This window comes from Miniopterus natalensis, chromosome 5, assembly GCF_054644295.1.
Source record: "Miniopterus natalensis isolate mMinNat1 chromosome 5, mMinNat1.hap1, whole genome shotgun sequence".
In the NCBI taxonomy this organism is placed as follows: domain Eukaryota; kingdom Metazoa; phylum Chordata; class Mammalia; order Chiroptera; family Miniopteridae; genus Miniopterus; species Miniopterus natalensis.
Genome location: NC_142085.1, coordinates 72,187,474 through 72,208,639, shown reverse-complemented (window position 1 = coordinate 72,208,639; position 21,166 = coordinate 72,187,474). Strand labels below are relative to the sequence as shown.

General features: G+C 35.5%; 1 protein-coding gene across 9 annotated transcripts in view; it reads right to left on the bottom strand.

The window, feature by feature from the left end:
- The window catches only part of EYA4 (EYA transcriptional coactivator and phosphatase 4), a 207,119-nt gene that overhangs the window by 32,668 nt on the left and 153,285 nt on the right, over nucleotides 1-21,166 (bottom strand). For 5 of the 9 annotated variants that reach the window (XM_016204953.2, XM_016204951.2, XM_016204948.2 and 2 more), the window contains 7 exons: nucleotides 19,228-19,352; nucleotides 10,999-11,091; nucleotides 6,546-6,612; nucleotides 5,218-5,360; nucleotides 4,933-5,076; nucleotides 3,186-3,265; nucleotides 185-368 (listed from right to left, as the gene is read on the bottom strand). In XM_016204953.2, coding sequence (XP_016060439.1) covers nucleotides 185-368; nucleotides 3,186-3,265; nucleotides 4,933-5,076; nucleotides 5,218-5,360; nucleotides 6,546-6,612; nucleotides 10,999-11,091; nucleotides 19,228-19,352 — 836 coding nt within the window. Of the gene's footprint in view, nucleotides 1-184; nucleotides 369-3,185; nucleotides 3,266-4,932; nucleotides 5,077-5,217; nucleotides 5,361-6,545; nucleotides 6,613-10,998; nucleotides 11,092-17,779; nucleotides 17,849-19,227; nucleotides 19,353-21,166 lie in introns of all 9 variants that reach the window. The other 4 variants (XM_016204950.2, XM_016204949.2, XM_016204960.2 and 1 more) reach the window with 3 other exon arrangements.

Sequence of the window (21,166 nt, the reverse complement as noted above, 5' to 3'; positions counted from 1 at the left end):
AAAATCTCCTAACTGCACCACATCTAAAAGAAGTGTTTTCTGAAATGCCAGAAGGTCATCTTATACAGTGATACTAGCACAGATTAAACATCAGTACAACTGTCTAGGAGCTTTTAGCCTTGTTTCTGAAATGTCCATTTTCTCCATAGTATTAGACACAGCAAAACATATGAAAGTAGTTCACCTGGATGAAGATCTGTACCTGGTTGGCTAGTCAGTCCTGGGAGAGATTCCTGCAACTGATAGGTGGAGGTCGAGGACGATGTACCGTCGGCTGTGTTATTTGATGTCATATATGCTCCGTACGTCGATGCTGAGTAATACTGTGCATACTGGTTTTGGCCAAAGGCTGTGTAGGATGGATAGTCCTGAAACAGCAATTGAGATGTGTGTGCATTTCAGAGAGAAATGACTCTCTGCTAGGCTTGAAAGGAAGGCAATCTATGGTAAACTGTAGGATTAGTATCTGGCTCCCTTTGCCTTGGAGTCCACAGCTTTGAGATGATCCCAATGGGCAGAGTCGATTTTGTGGGTATCTTCTGCGTGCATATTGTCATGAACTACCTGGCTGGTTTTGCAAATCAGGTCCAATATACACATTTTCATCTGTCTACAGGGTACATATGCTTCACTCTGTCCCTATAGTTATCTATCTAAGGATTTACATCCTCAGGTAGTAGGCACTTGAAGAGGCAAGAAGGAGATGGGATCAGTTCACACTCACAGCATCCGTTTTCATAATCTAACATCACCTTCAAGGGGAGATGCGGGCGCCCCTCCCAGCTTCCATGCTTCCACCTCGTTCTGCATTACTGTGGTTTTTATTCCCCTTCTAGGCTATCCTGGATAATTTTGTTTTCTTGGCAGGAGGTAAAGAGTAAATAAAAGAAGAGTAGAAAACTTTCCTGTCTAGTCTCTCACAGGACACATGCCACCTGAGGCCTTGACCTGAAGTCAAGGTTTTCAAACATTTATTTGACTTATTTGTTAGAGAGAGAAAAAAAAAAGAGAAAACAGGATCAACTCCTCTGACCTGCTTCTTATTAAAAAATTTTAAGGACCTTAAAATGATCTAAATAATCCTTCAAAATCCTTTTACATATTAAAACGATGAACAAGGATTTGTTGTGATAACTGATGTTTCATATATCTAGTGTGTTTTAGTTCACACTGTTATTAATGATGACAAAGCCTTGGTCAGGATTAAGATTCCCTAATACATATTCCTAAGGGGGAGAAGAGCCACATTGATGTGACTTCCAGAAAGGGAATTCTCTGTATAAGTACATATGTCTCCAAGCAAATATTATCAGAAAGGATTAAGGAGTATGGCAGAAAAAACTAAAATTCTACTTGTCTGTTAATTTCTAGATTTGATGTTTCCCATTACCACCCATGAGCCAATAAAAACACCAACTTATTAGCAATATTTGGACAAAGTTCCTAGCAACACATATTTTTCGGAGTCAACAGTAAAAACAAACATCTACCTAGTAATTACTTTGTGTCAGGTAGTGTTCTAAAGCCCTAAATGGATTTAGTCATTTAACCCTCACAACCCCCTGTGCAGTATTATCATTATTCACATTTTACACTGGAGGGCGGAGGCACACAGTGCTTAAGCCATCTGCCCGGGATCAGGCGGCTGGCAAGTTCGGAGCTGCAGCTGGCAGCCAGAGCCTGCCGAGCATCCGTGCCGCAAGGGAGATGAACTTACTGACTGCAAAGGTCCGGACTACTAGCTTCCGTGAAGATGATGTCTTTTTGTACTCAAACGTATCTCAGTATCTCAAAGATCTTCGCTTCTCTTTATTTCCACTATTATCACCTGGCCCAAGCCACCTTCACTCCTGTTGTAGTCAATGGACAGGTTTTCTAATTTGTCTCCTTGAGTCTACTTTTGGCTTTCTCCAAAGTCCCCGAAGCCAGAGTAATCTTTTCAAACCATAAATTACATGGTGCTATTCTCCTGCTCAAACTCATTGAATAGCTTCCCATTGGGATTGGAATGGAACAGAAATTCCTTCCTTCACATGCAGGCCCCTGCCCACCTCCACAGACGTGTTTCCCCACCGGACCTTCGTGTACAAACTAAACTCCAGCCTGCTGTGAGTTCACTGACACACCAAGGTCTTCAGCCCTCAGGGCTCTGGTCCATGCTGCCTCCTGCGCCTGAAACACCCCTGTCCTCAGTCTTCACCCAGCCCTTACAGGACTTGGCCTAAACGTCAGTTCCATAGAAAGGCCTTCCACAAAATCTCCTCTACTCAAATTAGACTTCTAATAATATTTTTAATAGGACCCTGTTCTCTCCCCTTTTGCTTTCTAATTATATATTTACTTGTCTGATTACTGGCTCACTGTCCACTTTTCTCAGTAAGCTGTAAGCTCCATGAGGTACGAATCAGGTCCAATCTACCCCGCCCCCACTTTCACTTCCTTGGAATACCGACCAGTTCCTAATACAGAATAAGTAATCAATAAGTATTTGCTAAAATAAGAAATTGGTACTCAGTCCATGGCCCAAAATACAGGCTACATTTTATATTGGAGCCACTGTATTTAAATATTCAGGCAGCATTGGATCTGTTTTATGATATAAATCTTTCCTCTCCTTTATGAATCTTTAATCCTCTCAAGTAGAACAGAGTAATTCTTTCCTTTATGCTATCATCCAACCTAGTAAGCTAAAAAAAATAAAAATAAAAGCCAACAGTAATCCAAAAGGAATTTTATTTAGTAAGAAATGACATTTTGGACTAAAAATGACAGTACAATCCAATTACTGAATATAGTTCAATCAATTAATGTTCAGAAACTGTTTTATCAAGAAAAATAAAATTATGTTTAGTATAATTGTGTTTAGTCTTAAACTAAATTATGTTCAGTTTAAGATTATAGGAAAGTATGCAATGCATTTTGTAATTCCATGCCAAATGATTAAAACAATCATAGCTTAAAGGTTTAAAGGGTAAACCTTCAGCAAACAGGAAACCTAAAATATATAGAATTACATATATCCCTCAAATTCTGGATAGCCAATTTTTATTACCTCAAAATGCTATCTTAATTTTAAATTTAAAAACCTTATTCTGGGAGAATATGCACTTACATGGCAACTTGAAACTATTCTTCCCAAATATGAAATAGATATAAAAAGCATAAATACAAAAAAACTACTGTACCTGTTGTGAACCGCTGAAATTCGTTGAATTAGAGACTGAATTATTTGCATAAATAGTAGATGATGGTGCAAAACTAGAACCTACAGGTAAATAAAAAATTGCATTTTAAGGTATTTACTGTAAAATAATAAAAAAAATTTCACTTTGCAGATTTCAATGAATTCAACATATTTTTAATTTTTGTTGTTAAGACAATGCAATTTGCAGTTGAGAGATTTATAAGGAAAATGTGCTTAACTTTATCCTTCTGGTGACAACAGGTAACTTTTAGAACCGTCTGAACAAGGACTGCATGCAGCTAACCTTCAACAGTGAAGTGCAGACGCACTCAAAGAATACAATACCGTACAGGCTGAGACTACTTCCAGACTTTTGGAACTTCCGGACTACTGAACCTTCACGTGGCCATATCAACTGCATTTGCATCCAAAACCACCCGAGTTAAACATCTGGACAGTGTTACCTTAAGAGATCAACAACGGAACCCACCTAGAATTAACTGAAACTTGCAAACCCCTGTCTTTTCATTCCTCTGTCCTTTTCTTAGAACAAAAAGAGCTAGGAACTGGGGATCAGACTCAATAGGGTTTATACTGCAACAATCCAATGTGTGAGGGCCTTCTAATATTTACTATTTAGGCCAGATATTTATTCAATGATTTTTTTACATTGGGGCAAAAACAAGCGAAATATCAATTTACAGATCATTTATTTTTTAAATACATTCTTTTGGAATGTACTTGTTACAGGGTAAAATGAAAAGCTATTGAGGCAGCTGATTATTTTATCCCTGAGTTTTGAATGGTATTATGTAATTAATGCAGGCTGACCTGACCTGGAACGTGCAATACGAAAGTGTTTGGGGGAATAAATGAAAATGTCTCTGTGGTCTCTCTCACATACTTACTGAAGCTGTGTGGCTCACTGTGGCTGGAGCATGTGCGCAAACATGTTTCTATCTACATTCTAGGTGAAGAGAGACCTGCCGTTTGAGCTAAAAAGGTCCAAGGAATTCTTTCATTTCAGTCAACTGACTCAAGTGTCAATACTAGTTGCTTCAAATATGTTAATATAGCCCCAAATTTGTGACTCTAACAATATAGACAAAATGACAGATAGGGACAAGCTTTTAATGTTTTTATTATGTCATGAATTTTTTTCTGCAACTACACAATGACTAAAAAGAACTTTTAACTAGAGTCAAAAAGAAGAGGAAAAATTAAACAATGATCATATATGGAGGATTTGGGGGGTGGTTCAAATTATACAAATATTCCTATTAGGCAATGTACTATCAATAGGGGAGAGGTATTTTAGGAATGAACAAAAAAATCCCCATTCAATGATAAATGGGACTGAGAAAAGTGCTAACTCAAGTTTAAATAGCATCAAAACAGCATTATTTACTTACGGAATACTAACAAGAAAATAGTGGGGGTTTTTCATGAACCTCTGAAATCACTTAAGTAGATGTTGAACATGTGACTGTTGGCATGGTGACTAGCTCAGAGGTGGCTTTGCTTGGACCTAGTTTCCTGCCAATTTTATGTAACTTAAACCTAAGTTTTTAAATTGGGAATAGGCCTTATATCTTACATTCAACTTTTCATCATGTTGCTTTTCTGCTGGAATCATGTGAGTAGAGGCTCAAGACTGTCTTCGTGACTGTATAATTCTAATCTGAAGCCAAGGAGTCTCATTCAAAGAATTCGTTCTCACATACCATGTCTCCTGTGTGTCTGCTTACCTGGCATCTGGTAAGAATAAGGTGTCTGGCCCGGCTGCGGGGTGGAGAACCCTGGGCTGTAACTGAGGCACCCACTCTGTAACGGAGACTGAGTCTGCGGCAGCCCACTCTCTGTCTTGATGCCTGGCAACATCACCCCCAGATCTGTTTGGAAAACGCATGTGCAAACCGTTGAATTACTAAATGATCTTACTTCCGAGGGGCACCTTCTATTAGAATCTATCACTACGAGGCAGCAGGGTGACCTGCTTTTAACCAAAGGAGAAGAGAGAAGGCGTGCAGTACCGTAAGTGGGCAGGCTGTAGGGCTGTCCTGTCTGCGAGTAGGCCGTGTAGACCGCTGGCTGCTGCATCCCCGAGTACTGAGTCTGGCCTGCGTAGGCAGACATCGTTTGAGCTGCTGGTGTAGAAAGAATGTGTGGATAGGGCCTAAATATCAGAAAAATAGCATTACTGTGGCAACAAAGACTGCATATTAATTCAGACAGCTTAGATTCAGCGAAATCTCCTACCAGCCAGGACATAATTCTCTTCTTTATCCACAGTATAATTTTAACAGTATAGGAAAGGACATGAATCTGAATGTCAGGAGCCCAGGCTCTGTCTGCTGCATACCAATCTAGTGACCTTGGACAAGTAATTTAAAATCCCTAAGTCAATACCTCCCGGTAAAATGAGAAATTTGATTTAACATTGTAGCTAAAGTCTTTTCCAGGTCTATAATTCTTATTTACATCAGATATAGAATTCTCATTAATATGTTAATGAGGAAAATGTAGCACAAGCCAATTAATTCACATGCTTGCGAGCATATTTCCAGTAACCACGAGTGACCTAATGCTATGCAATGACCACAAAAGTCATTAAAAGCCCTACCAAAAATTCTCTACCAAGAACTAAAAATCTTTAAAACAAAAAGGTAGGCAGCTTCCTGAAAAGATACAGAATGCCATTCCCTTCATCATGCCACATTTTACAGAATGCTCCCAAATGGATATCAATCCCCTGCCTGTTTTGAAGGACACACACTATAACTGCTACAGAAAATAATGTTCACATGTGTAAGAATCAGGGATCCAAAATCTTGACACATCTGGCCAACTGCAACCAAATTCAGATATACAACCAGTACAGTTAAACTTGAAACTTCTACCACTGCCCTCAATAAGTTGTCTACATTAGTTATCAAAACAATAGAGCATATTCTTCAAAAACATGTTTATTAGGTCTTGGAATCTAATAAAATGCTGTAATGATGGAACAAATTATGAAGGGATGTTGGAATAAAATGTAATGTTTTTAGATTTGCTTTAAACTAGTCAGCATTTTAGAGTTTTCACTAAAAAATCAGTGTGTTCTGTTTTGAACTTTATGCTTTCCTCAAGGTATATAAATATCCAAAATTACAGGAATTGTCCAGATAAAAGTGAGTGTATCTGTATTTCTAGATTGGTACAGCATATGTCTCTAGCCAACTAATCTATCCATCTATCTACAACACATTTATATACATAAAAGTATCCCAATTCAAGGTTGTTATATGTGTGAATACAGAATAAAGATAATCCTGAAAATTTATTCTAACGGACCTGAAAGAATCTGCTGACCACTTACTTGGAAGGATAAAGCTGTGGGGAATACTGATGTGCTGATCTGGGGCTGTAGCCACTACTTGTTATTACTGTAAGACACAAAAAAGTACAAAAAGGTTGCTTCATAAATACATTTCACTAGAGTACACAAAACCAATTTAAAGAAATTATCACATTAGAGATATGTTTCTAAGACTCACTGATTTTCAAAAAATATGAATTCATTTTCTAAACAGAAACAGATGCCGAAACATTTCATTCTAACTGAACTGCTTCAAATTTGTCCTAAGACCATGAAATGAGTTTTTAAAAATCCTTCCCCTCCATCATTCTTCCATTTTCTCAAATAAGTAGCATGCTCTTATGTATTGATATGCTTTTAATAAATATATTAGATTATAGGTGATTAATCTCTCATGATATAAAGATACATTTTTAAAATTTGAAACTTTATGTTTTAAATTCCAAATATGATGGCAATACATGATCCTTCCTCCATATTTATTCTAATAGAATTACAATAAAAATTAAGAAAAACGTGATGTTCCAACCTTCATTTTCAAATTGTTAAATGCTATCATTTTCTATCTTTTACCAATCAGATGAGTAATTAAAAATGCAGAGTCCACAGTATTCTGGTAATAATTGGAATATATGTAGTAAGCATGAGTGATAATGCAACACTTAAGAAAAAACACTTAATTGCAAAATGCAGTAGCAATCTTTTTACAAAAATATTTTGACCTATCAGAGATAGAACTTTTTTGAGAAGAACATAAAGGTGAAAGTCGAGTCCTATTACTATTTCACCCAAACATGTAGCCCCAAACTGGAATATGTCCAAAAGTTTGGAAGTTTCTCTTTCCTTTAACCATCTGCCTTGACTAAGACGGATGCATTGCAAATATATGGTCTCTAACGTGTTGAGGAAGGCCCTTCAGAGCCAATCCATACTGGGCAAGCACACAGAGTGTCTTTATTAGGCCATCTGCTGTTCATTCACTTTTCAAAAAGATTAAAGTAGTACACAACGCAGTGCTGGAATTAGTTTAGTCTAATCAATCATAGTTATACTTCAAAGTACTATGTCTTTCTAAGTTGTTCATAATAATTCTGGAGCTAAGCTTTTAGAATTGTAAAAGTGACAAATAGGTTTAGGTTGCTAACTATTTCATGAAACATGAGATTTTTCTATATCGAAATGCTATTAGGTACCCTTGTGATCTACTGTTTCATAAACAGGTAGAATTTAATGTATTTAAAATGCTATTTGGCCTGTACACCCTGAATGAGTATGAAAGTATATTCTAGTTTTCATAGCAACAGTACAGAAAGAATGTTTTCAAGAATATTTATGATTTTGAAAATCATTAATTATGACTAAGGTGTTATGTCCTAAATATTTTCAGCAACCATGATCTAAGTGAACTGGCAATAAATATCACAAAATACGTTGATCAATAAATCATTAATTTTCTACTTATTTATTAGAAACTTAAAGAATGTTTAAAACATTCAAATCAACTCAATGAGAACAGACTTTTTTTACTACACCATGGGCACTAAATGTACAGTATATAATATCAATAATGTTATTCCAAAGAAAATCCAGTCTGATTCATTAATTCACAATAGTGAATACCTCTGTTTATCAAAAATATAGTTGAATGAGGCTTAATTCTATGTTTTTTGTCTCTTATTTATAAAATATCACTTTGGCACACTCAAGACTTGGACTGTACTAATCAGTTATTTTCAAGATTGTAAAACACAAGGCTTTTCCAAAGAGATACAAAATACTGAAAATAAACACTCTCTGTAGCAGCTTTTATTAAATAAGCCAAAGAGCAAAATTATTTTAGAAAAACCCATATGCATGAACACAAGTCTGAGTACACAGGGTGCTTCTTCTCTCTAGTGAATGAATCTAGAAGTTGTCAGAATAATGCACTCATGACTGTATAAAGACTCAACCTTTCAAATTTCATATTACTGTCTATATGTTCATTTTCTAAATATAATATAAAACCTTTGGCTCAGAAAACTAGGATGTTCACATAAAACTTGGAGAGTTTATGCTTCCTAACTAAAATTTCTACATTTCATTCTAACATAAATCAGCACATAACTGATAACAGAAAATTCAACTAAAATGAGTTGAGATTATGTTGAATAAAATAAAGACAGTTGCTACACAGGCAGCCTAATCTCCGGTATGATTTCTGGAGAACCATGGAGACCTTCCTTTTACTCCCCATTGACATTTAATTAATCTAGAGACACTACCCAAATCACTCAACTCATTATATTCCATCATTTCTGCCTATAAAAGTAAGAAAACTGCTTGTCTTAAAAATTTCCTGAAAATGGATTAAAACAAAATTTTAAAGAACATTACCGGATTCTCAGAGGGTGATGTCAAGCAATTTTCATGTTTTATTCTTATTATCACGGCACCTTAGATCAGTGACTCTCAATGGGCTGGGAGGTGGAAGGTGAGCGTGGGGGATGAGTAGAAATTTTGCTTGCCAGGGGACATTTAAAATGTCTGGAGACATTTTTGGTTGTCATAGTGGAGGGTGCTGCTGTCACCTTGGTACAGATGATAGGGATGCTGCTAAACATCTTACAATGCAGAGGACAATTTCTTATTTCATAATAAGAAATAAGTCAATTTTTAAATACTGCTGCTGTTGAGAATCGCTGACCTAAATTATTGTTGTCCTAAAAGACTTGGTCCGTGGTGATGGAAATGTTCTATATCTGAGATGTCCAATATGAAAGCCACTGGGAAAACCACGTGCAGCTATTAAACACTTGAAATGTGAATAGTGTAACTAGATAATTTTTTTTCACTTGTACCAAATATGAATCAATTTAGACTTAAATAGCCACATATGGTTAGTGGCTACTTTATTGGACAGCACAGTCCTTGACGAGTCTTAAAGAAAACCGAGAAAACATATGTAAAAAAAAAAAGTGAATTTCAGATAGGATGACTGTTCTTTTTCCATCTTTATGTTTTCCTATGGGTATTACAGAAAGTCTCCTGAACAGCCCAGAATTCTGTTCTAGACTATTTATACCAGGGACCACCTCTGAAGCTTTGCCTGTATGGCCTTAACCACCTTTACCTTCTCAGTACCTCAGTATTCTTGCCTATAAAATGAAAGAGAGATTTCTAAAATTCCTTCTGGAGCTAACATTCTATAATTTTGTCATTTAGTTTTCAATTAACTTGTGATTTGCTATTTAAGTATGTTAATAATTACTTACTAATTCCATTCCTTTCCTTAAAAATATGTTCATATGCATTTACTTTGTAGAAAGTTTGCAAGGGTTATGGTGAGTAATAAAGAATGCTAGAGTTAGTCGGTGCCTATTAATCTCCTGGGAGGCAAGTGAATTGCTAGAAAAAATATAGATGAGCACATGAATCTCTATGCAGAGTGTATGGATTATTATTTCTTTCTGTTTGGAGTACTAATATTTAAGTGACTCCATGACAAATGTTCCCAATCAGTGCAAACTCATGAAACTGGATCATCTGTATCTATAAAAATCAAATAAATCAAATATATGCTATAGTGACATTATCCTCAAGGATATACCTCAACTCTTTACATGAAGCTCACCCACATAAAATCCTTGTACATGAGAACATTAGTAAATGTAAAATAAAATAGAAATAACAGAACCAAGATTTAATTACAAGTACTTTTCTGGGTTAAATGTTCTTCTTTCTGCTATATACATTCCTCCTCAAATTAAGAAAAAAGAAAGAAAAGAACCCTTTCACCAGATAATAAACCAAACAAAACATTGTAACTTTAACTAAGTCAACTTAATGCGTGTCCTTCGTGGCCACCTGGGAGTTATCAGGTATTGGTATTTAAAGGGCTGATGTTTAAAGCCACGCCACTGCTCCCTTTGAAGCACTGAGTGAAAGGGGTGCGCAGAGGCGCGGCCCTAATGCAACCAGCATGTGCTCTCCTGCAGCCTGCTAACCTTTAATGCTTGTCACTCAGCTGTTTGCACAGGAGGATTTTTTTAAGCCCAGAGAGGAAACAAGGCTATTTAGAAGGAATCAAATGGATAGTTTTACATCTCGAAGGCAGGAGAAAAGGCAGTTTTTATGTCATGTGAATGGGCAAGTTGAAAGAATAAAGTCAACTATCACAACCTTATTATTAAATTAAACACTGTATAAAATAATTATGAAGGAAGCCAGCTCTGCTTCTTTCTGATAAGAAAGTCAGGGGGACTGTTTTGCTGTCAACTAAAAAAAAATCTGCAAAATGATTCCAAATATAATTTCTAAAAAATGCATAGTTTTATGACAATCAATTCTCAAACAAGTAAATTTATTGCTGACTTTATAAAAACCCACGTTCTAACAGCTTCGGTGTTTATGCTGCTCACTCACTAGGAGGACCCCGAAGTGTACGTAACAACACACGAGCTTAAGGCTTTACCTGACCCAGTAAAAGTGTCAAGCGCTCCATCTCCAGTCGTGGTTGTGGTTTCACTGCTGTTCAAAGGCTCTGTTTTGACTGCAAGGAGAGACACTACGTGGAAGAATAAGTACATGTGAGTTTTATTTCTAAATTGATATCAAAGATGCTGACTGTGCTACGAGTGGTTTTTCTAGCTACCATGGGCATGCAAGAGAGAACTTGAGAAGTCGATGAGGAGAGTTTTGTTAATTTAGCTTCTAAATGGACATGCATTTGGAGAGAACTTAATCTAAAAATCCTCAGGCTAGGCCAGTTCTCTCGAATCTGGCTTTTCAGGGCAGTTAACTTTACAAAGTTGAAACAGCAGTACATGTATTTGCATTTTTAACTCACCTAAAGCACACTCTGATATTATTTATAGTCAAAAGACAGAAAAAAGGAACCATCGGTCAGTCTTCAGAACATTTAATCCAAAACATAACAGAGATGTATTAGCTTATATTTTATTCTTCTCAAGAAGGCATTTTTTTTTTTTTTTTAAATGATTGCGTAAGAGTACAATGGAGGCTTACTGAAATACAGAGACCATGGGTGTATTCATGTGATGGGTGGGAAAGGAGGCACTCAATAAATTTTCTGGCTCTTAAAAAACATGAAAGAGCTACACATGAGGTGTTGGGCTTCTTATTTTAATGGCATAATGATTTTTAATGAATTGTAGAGAGAAGCATAGAATAAGAGATGATTTCTACAGCAATAATTATATCTTTTGAAAATTCTTTAATATGTTATTTCTACTTTGAAGTGGTATATGTTGGCAAAATCCTCACTTGGCAATGATGTAGCCTGGCACACGTTACTGTCACTATTAGATGCAAGTGGGGGCAGTGGGAAAGCTTCGACTCATTTTGTCACACCATATTTTCCCTTTGTGGGCAAAGCTCTGCTACACATATCATCGCAGCATGGGAACAAGCTAAATTATTTTCTACTTAACACCTCTTATGTTTCCTGGAATGATACAGTTAAGTAATTTAGAAGCAAGCAGAAAACTATAAAGAAGAAAGTTGAAGACTAGCCAACCATAAACAAATATGACAAAAAGGAGAGTGGATTAGAGCGTGCCCGCCAACCCAACAAGTCAGCAAGGTTACTTGTTAGAAAAGCAATCAATTAGTGGAGAGACATGCAGTCATGATTATGCTCTCTTTCCACATGAACGGAGCTGACTGGGCCCTCCCTTAGTGAGCTCTGGGGTTCATTTAGTGTCCATGATTCAATAATGTCATAAAGATTTGCTGGAAGATTCAGAGAACTCGATGAGGTTGGAAAGAGGTAGTAAAGAAACTTGGCTTACTTCTCCTAGCGAAAGGGATATTTAAGGTTGACCTATTTTTCAACAGCAACAATAATCTAAGGAGTAGTGTCTAATTATTTGTATAATGATAATAAATTGTGGTTACTACTTTTTAGTAGTAACTTGTACAGTAGTCCATATTATGCTTATAGCTGATCACTAAATTTGCCACTGCAAGATAATTACTACTACATAATTATTTATTGAGAGCCTAGATTATTTACATTTAGTTATTCCTTAAAAGAACCTTGATCAATGCGAATCACTATATCTATTTTATACATGAAATTAATGCTTAGGTGGGCTGAGCACGTCTTTAGTGCCAAATCTATATCTCTCCACCTTAACAGGGAGTCTTCAGCTATGAAAATGGCTTACGTTCTTGAAAGACTCTTCACAATGGCTCAGAGAGTGATAAGGATGGGGCTATTTTTAAGACGGAGTAATTAGGTACACTTTGTTAATAATGAAAATGACAAAATCTGGGAATAGACTCATAAAGTATGTTTTCCAATTCTTCCTCATGAAATATTTTAAAAGACAGTAAGTAGCAGCAAGTTTGAAAGCAGGTAATAACAGCACACACTTAAAAGGTACTTAATACATTCCAGGTGCTCTTGCTGTGCTTTATAGACATTAACTCATTTACTCTTCATGACAATCATATGGGGTGGGTGATACTATCATCTTCATTTTCAAATAAGAAAGCAAAGAGGTTAAATAACTTGCCTATAGTCACAGAGCTAGAATGTGAGACCAGGTGGTACAGTTTCAGAATCCAAACTCTAAAGCACTGCCTTTGCAGGCAGCACTGACGAACCAAGAATTCCTTTAATCTGTACCCATATAAAGGTAATGCAGAGTGTGATCTAGATGGCTGTAAAGGCTCTCTGTGATGCAATGTCCACATTTTACTCCTGACATTTATGACAAAAGGACAGTCCAAAGCCTTCAAGACAAGAGAAAGTTCATTGGAGCTTCCAAATTCTAATTGTGGCTAAATTCTTACTTAAACATATCTAAATCTATGAACATTATTTGTATAATATATTTATTAATGCTAATAGTAAACTATTATTTTGATTTCAAAAGCAGCAATTATATTTTAATTTGCTAGGCTAATGAATTCTGTAGTTTTCTACATGCTCAAAATAAGGGTTCACTACCATAAAAGTAAAATAATAAAAAAAACTATATATAGTACTTTGTACAGAGGAAATACTTGAATTTCTGGTCCCCCTCCCCACCAGTTATCCACTTGTGATTTGGATGTTTTTAATAGAGCCAAATAGGTTTTTTTAAAAGGGCCAAATTAATTTTAATATATGGATATGATTGGATTTTTTACCTTTAAAAATGATCTACAGACTAAACCAAGATTGTATCTGATTACTGTCAGCTGTCAGCTATGACTTCTAACTCACTGATTTCCTCTCTTCACATCCCAACCTTCATCCATATGCAGATACATCTATATCAGATACATATTTTCAAAGCAAATTTAATCTTGTCCCTGTAGTTTATCTTTAGAATTCAAGTATAACATTAATGTGTGTATTTTCTGGAGAAAGTCTGCTTTATTATCATAACAACGTTCGTGTTCATTTGTTGTAACAGCAGGCTTACTCCTTGAAAGGGGTGACCCAAGTAATTTACATTTTATATTTCATCTTCAGAAATCTGCATTTAAATTGGTGTCCACTTAAAATAGCATAGATATATGTAATTCCAAATACACTCCTTTCTGAACCACAAAATTAAACATAGCAACTTTTGACAGTTTAGGTTTACAAAGGATTTCAGGAGGAGTCAGGTCAGGAGGGATACAGTTCATACCACTGCAGTGGAACAGTAAGTACTGCCTGCCAGTTTTACTAGTTGCTACAGCTATGCTTAATGTTTGTCTGAATCAACATTTTCACTTAAAAACTATGAGCTCCAAGTATCTCTGATTCCTAAATATCCATAAAGTATTTAATTTTGTAAAATAATTTGATGGAGCAATTTATGGCTCTCATTCCAAAAAGAAAATGTAAACAGTACAGAGCCACACTAGCAAGTGGCTCTACTGCACATGTATATAACATCCATAAATAAATTAATCACATGTGAGTCAATTCTTTTCCATGATATGCAGATTTTAAATACGGGGTGGGCAAAAGTAGGTTTACAGTTGTGAGTACGTAAAACAGAATTTACTCTTGCATTATTATTTATTGATTGATCATTGTATTACTTGTTAATATTAACCTACTTTTGCCCACCCTTTTATAGAAAATGCCATAAACCTGATCACAATGTCTGGTTTTGGTTCCCCCAAGTCACTTTAAAGTATTTTCTTAATCTCCATGTAGAATCAAATATTCCCTCCTTCTACTGTGCACCCACCTTGAACACATTATGCATTCATTTTCTTGTCTTTTTTCCTCTACTAGACTTTAGGTTCCTTTGTGGCCAGTATCGTGTTCTACAGGTCATTGGGTTTCCATTTCCTAGCACAGAGCCTGGCATATAATAGGAACTTGCCACATTTTCATTGAGAAAGTAAAAATTCATTTTTAGACCCTACCCTAAGTACTCCCAACAGATCTAGGTATTTTTTGTATATAGAGTATAGCTTATCATAAATCTGACACCATTTAGCAAATTAGAAACTTTGCTATATCTGGAAGTAACTTTCATATAATTGGCATGCATTTGCATGCACAAATGTACATATACATGAAGTATGTACACTTCATCTATAGCATATATACATATACATATACATATAGCACATATACATATACAACCCCTGATATATACAGATATATATCAGGGATTGGCAAACTATAACCTATGTTCCAAATCTGCCTGGGGCCAATTTTTGAATAGCCCATGAGCTAAGGATGACCCTTACATTTTTAAGTAGTTGAAAATATCAAAAGAATATTATTTTGTGATATGAAGATTTTATGAAATTCAAATTTCAGCATTCATATATCAAGTTTTATTCAAACATAGCCAAGCTCAATTGTTTACATATTTCCTGTGGCTGCTTTTGTGCAACAGTACCAAGCTGAATAGTTACAACAAAGACCAAATGGCCTGTAAAGCCTAAAATATTTACTCTCTGACCCTTTACAGAAAGAGTTTGCTGATCACTGATCTATATGCTAAGGTATGATTGCATTTATTCTATTTTTCATAGTAGTTCTATATTTTAACAATTTTATAAGTAACAAACATTTGAAAAGAAAATCTAGGTTCCAATATAAATCTGCAGATGTAATTAAATAATTAGGATTAAGGTGATAAAACCTTTTAAATTAAAATAATAATGTAATATATTTAAACAGCACCAATGTAGTATGGTAGGTTATTAAGGTAATACTACCAACTCATTCATATTAGTATAAACTATATAATTAAATTTTTCTTTTTGAAAATCTCAAAGTTAATGGAAAGTTTTTGAAAAGACATTAAATTAGCTTTTGCCTTTTTTATTATAACAATTTTATGTAAAGATCCAATACCAACAAAACCCAGGATTACAAATAAAGTAGTTGACTATCAATGGGAGAGATTATGCACCAAATGCTTAGTTTGTATTATAAACACCCAACATAAAAATTCATTAAAAATTTCATATCAATATGCCACCAAGACTATGTCATTAATAACTGACGTATACCTAACATTTTGTTACTAAAAGTTTGCCTTCTGTGGCCAATTTACATATTCTAAATGCATAAGAATTTATTATCTGACCAAACATTGGAAAGTATTTTAACATAATGCATGCTTTCATTTTCCTTAAGAATTTGATGCCTAGTGATTATTAAATTATTAATTAAAGAAGGGAATATTCTTGCACTTATTACCAAGCAACTTACATACATTATCTAATTTAGGGGAAAAAAGCCTTGCCAGAGAAGTGTTATTAACCTTCTTTTATAGAAGGAATGTGAAGCTCATAAAGGTTCAGTAGCTTATCAAAGGTGACACAGTTCGTAAGCGTGACAAGATTTAGATCCACGGTCCTCCTGACGCACAAGTCCTTGTTCTTCCCAAATGGCCACATGACACTTAATGTTAACAGTAAGAACCAGAAAAACTTGATGTGTAACACTCAGTAAAAGGTTTCCAATTAAGATTAGATATAAATTACTAAATATTCAATATATGTATTTACTATTGTAAAGTTGCCTGTTATATTAATACTACTTTAGAACAGAATAGCCTGTGAGCTAGAAATATTTTTTACATCTTAAATGTTTTAAAATGCAATCAAATTTGGAATATTTTGTGACATGTGAAAATAATACAAACTTTAAATTTCCAGGTCCACAAATGGTTTTATTGGAACCTAGTCTCACTAATTCATTTATGTATTGTCTATGACTGCTTTAGAGCTATGATGGCATTGATGAGCAGTGGAGACAGAGGCGGGATGACCTATAAAGCCTAAAGTACTTACTATCTGGCTCTTTATAGAAAAAGACCCATGAATTAGAATTAAGAGAAACTAAATTCTGGCAATGTACTTTTAAGTAGGAAAAGTATATTTTAAGTGTGTAATAAAAAAAATTGAAATGAAAACTATAAATATATAAATAATGGGCATAATGGAATGTTCTTCACTCACTGGTCATATATTCTAATATAATCTGAGAAACAGCAAGGTCCAGGCGAGCTGTGCCTTGTCCAACTGTTTGCTTGTAATGCACATTTCTGATAGGTACTGAGTTCTCTTTTTTTTAATCTTAAAATTGGATAAGTGTTATGGTTTTGTTTCTATTTTTAACTTTTGATAGTATATTAACTTTTGATTTAGGAAAAGTTTGTTTATACTTTAATACATACTACATATACGAATGTAGTAAATGTGTACAGTTGAAACATTTTAAGAGATGACATTAATTTATATTTTAAAACACATAGCTTTTATCACTGGTGATTTTCTAAATGATGGAATTTTAACTGTTCATTAATGTTACTTTAAGTACTTCAATTGTAATATTTAACATGGCTAAAATAGCAAATATATTTTGCCATAAAAGTCATATGAATTACGAAAATTTACAGGTTGTAAAGATAATTGAGTTTGTGTGGATGGCACAATCTGCTTCAAATGTTCTGATTGACATGACAGTGGTGCTCAACCATTTAATAAACTGATATATAGTTAGGAAAATAATAGATGCACCCATTTTTGCAAAATTAGGAAAAATCTAAGGGAAGTATACTACTGATATAAAGAATCTAAGATGAGAATACTAGTCGATATGAAAAATACAGCCAACTGTTATCAATAAACTAAAAGGCATGTTCATTTCTCCTTTTTCTTTACAAGTACTAGACACAGAAAAAAGGTACAAACATAGAAATAGCAACAGAAAGCAAACCAGCAGGGCAAATCCACACACCCAAACACATGCAGTGTACCATCATCTCTCATACTTGTTGCGGAAGAGGGGGTGTTGCAACTCAGCAACCAGTCTGCAGTGTTTAAAACAGTCATGTTGTCCCCTGAGAACAGGAACAACATAAGGGTTCATTGTCTGAATGCCTGGTCGGTGTACACGAATAGTCTTCAATGCCTGCACTGGTTTCTGACCTCTTTGCCAAAAATTATAACTGCATGGTATGGCTTTTACATTTTAGTTTATCAGGTCTGTTTTAGTTCAGTTAAATATATACACATGATGATTAGTGAACTCCAAGGTCTGGTTCCAGAATGCATGGTTTTTAAAAAATCTTATTATTTGTACCAAGCTAAGGTTTAAACATTAATGTTTTTACTCCAGAAGTCATCACTAAACAATCTTATAAATTTGCAATCCTGTAATTAATTAGCTGACACTATAGATGCATGTTTAGAGACAAATAAACATTATAAACAAGAAAAATGTTAATCTACAAAGGGTTTGGTATAAAACATTATTACATACAGGCAAGTTGCAATGCACACAACTTTACAAAGAAAATTTTAGGTTGCACAGTTATTCTAAAATAAATGAAAAGAGGTGTATCAATTTCATAAATATTTATTAAAATTTCAAAGAAAATATGATGTGGCAAATGCTGATATCTATCTAGTAATATTAAGTTTCTAAATTAAAACCAATTTCATATAATTTCTTATTGAATAAAAAACCAGATCTATAAAACATCAAAATGATTATGAATAATTTAAAATGCAGCTCATACATATATGTTTATATATATTTATGTAGTATATGTATTCTGATGCAGAAATAATCTTATTTTCTGGCAAGTTGAATGCATTTTATAAAAACAATAGGGCAGAATATTTGAAATGACTATTACTGCTGCCATATGCTGTGGAATAATTATGGGCTAATCAAATGAGAAGGTATCTGGAAAAAATATTCAATTCCTATTTTAAATACATGTTGGATATTATTCTCTTTGTAAAGAAAATTGCAGCAGATATATTTTTTCTATTTCCAAAATTATTTTTAAGAAAAACCATATTTTAAGAAAAAAATTGGGGTAGACTTTCTCTTATAATTCAAAGCAAAGCTAGAAAATAATATAATCTCTTCTTCATCTTTTTTTTTTTGGTAAGAACCAGTGCAAATCCTTTGGCCATATTTTTCACATTTTAAAAAATATTTACAAGGGCAAATGCAAAAGGAATCCTCACTAAAGGCTTTCAAAATGTTGCCCAGGGCTGTCTAGCCTTTCTGAACGTTTCCAGTTTTAGAGGAGTAAAAATTTCAAGAAAATGAACAGAACAATAAATAATCCATTAATTATATATTCCCTGTATATAATGCTGATTGTGATATTGTAATGAGATATTTATTAGCAGATCCCTAACACATGAGATGGCAGCAAACATTCCAATGTGACTCCGGGTGTCTTCAAGGCTGCACACTTACCTCCTGTCCCGTTTGTGGTGACTGACGTGCTGCTGAGGTTCGCCTTTTCCAGTTTGGAGCTCCCGGGAGCATCGCCACCTCCGGCCAGAGCGTGAGGACCTGCTAGGTCCTGCATTTCCATAGGCCTGGTGGAGCAGGAAGCAGGAGAGCAGAGCTGAGATTTCAGCCATTATTCTTAATACGCCGCATACACATTCTACTGAGCACGTATGTGATCTCACAGCAGTAAGAACTGACACCGACAGCGAAGAACTTTTGGTTAACCCGGTGAACATGCCAGTCCATTAAAAATTAATAAACAGGTAAAGCGTCCACAGTAGTTAAGCCCCATGATTTGTTTGTTATTTGTAACCAGATAAAATTCCCTTGGCTGGGATCAAACCTGGACCCTTCCGTCCACAGGCCAGTGCTCTAACCACTGAGCAAAACCAGCTAGGGCTTATTTTTTTCTTAATTCATAAAAGACAGCCAGATGAAGCACTGGGAGAGTTCTAAGAATGCATAAAGTATCTTGAAAGAGCTGGCAGGCTAGGGGGAGAATAGGGATAGGTGGGGAGAGACAAGGATCAGTTCTCTGATACAAACACGTGGAACTTTCCATATCTGAATATGTCAGATCTCCCAAATGAGTGAGGGAGGGAGGTGTTTGGGAGGGGTTGGGGGTGGGGGAGGGAAGGAAGATGCTCTGTATGGGTACAGAAAGCCACTGTGGAAGAAAACAATAATAATAAAATGACTTGGTCAACTTCGATCAGAAAGTCATGGGCATGTCACTGCTGAGTCCCAGTTCTCACTCTCTGGGAAAAGCACTGGCCTTTTAAAAACATCAGGTAGCAATGCCAGGCCATCTTAATCCAACCCATTTCAGATTAGAATCCAAGAAACCCAGGTCATCACTGCAGACCTGAGCCAGTTTCTCCTCTGGCAGTAAGACTGGGAGATGTGGATCTTCTCTACTGCACAGTGTCTATGTCTCTGATAGGTAGACAGAGTCTCAGAAAGAGGCCCTCATGAGCCATTTCACAGGCCATGGTCAGAACTGGGTTCAGCCTCAGAGGAAAGGAAATGTAGGAGGAAGAAGACCCCTAACAACAAGGATCCGGGAAGCGGGCCATGCATAATGGGAGCTGTTCTTGAACTTTGCCAGTGACCTCATGCCTGTCCCTGAGGCCAGCATGAATGCTTACAGTGCAAGTGACCTGTCTGCCAGGGTGACCTCAGGCCCTGGAGTAATAACAAATAAAGCCATAAACACACTGTTCTTTGGATACTTTTACCATCCTTGTGTTCCAGGGCTTACGACTTTAGACTTGAGACCTGCAGCTCCAGCCCTTTCTTCACAAAAACTCAAACAAATTATTCAGACACAACATGATGTTCCCACCCAAGAAATGTGAGGAAGTATTTTTTAAAACAGAAGCATTTCTCTAAATTTAGGTTGTGAAAGCACTCCTTCATTTGAAAACAAAGAAAAAAATCCAATGAATTCTCCAAGCTTTACTTGAATGATACAGGTCTCAAGGTTCTGTTAGGTCAGTCACGCCATGGTTAATGAAGCAGGAAATTATTTCTCTCTAGAAAGTAACAGAATAAGGCCAAAAGGCTACAATCAAAACATCTAATGTCGTGGATAATACCAAGAAACACAGTGACTCTTTTTCTAAGGAAAAAACTCTACCCATAAGGATTGGACATTTTACTGGAAGAATGAGGATTTTTTAAATACTAGAATATTAAACTCAAAAGGGCAAAGCACTGACATAATGGAAAAATCAATATGGTTCCCTATTCAAGTTATGACATTTCAGGGTCTGAAGGGACAGTCAGTGCCCTCAAATGCAAAAATATCATTTTATGCTTTAGGCTGTGAGTGCAGGTTAAGGGCCTGTGCTGTAGACGCAAACCTGGGCTTTAAACTCCACCTCTACCATTTATCAGT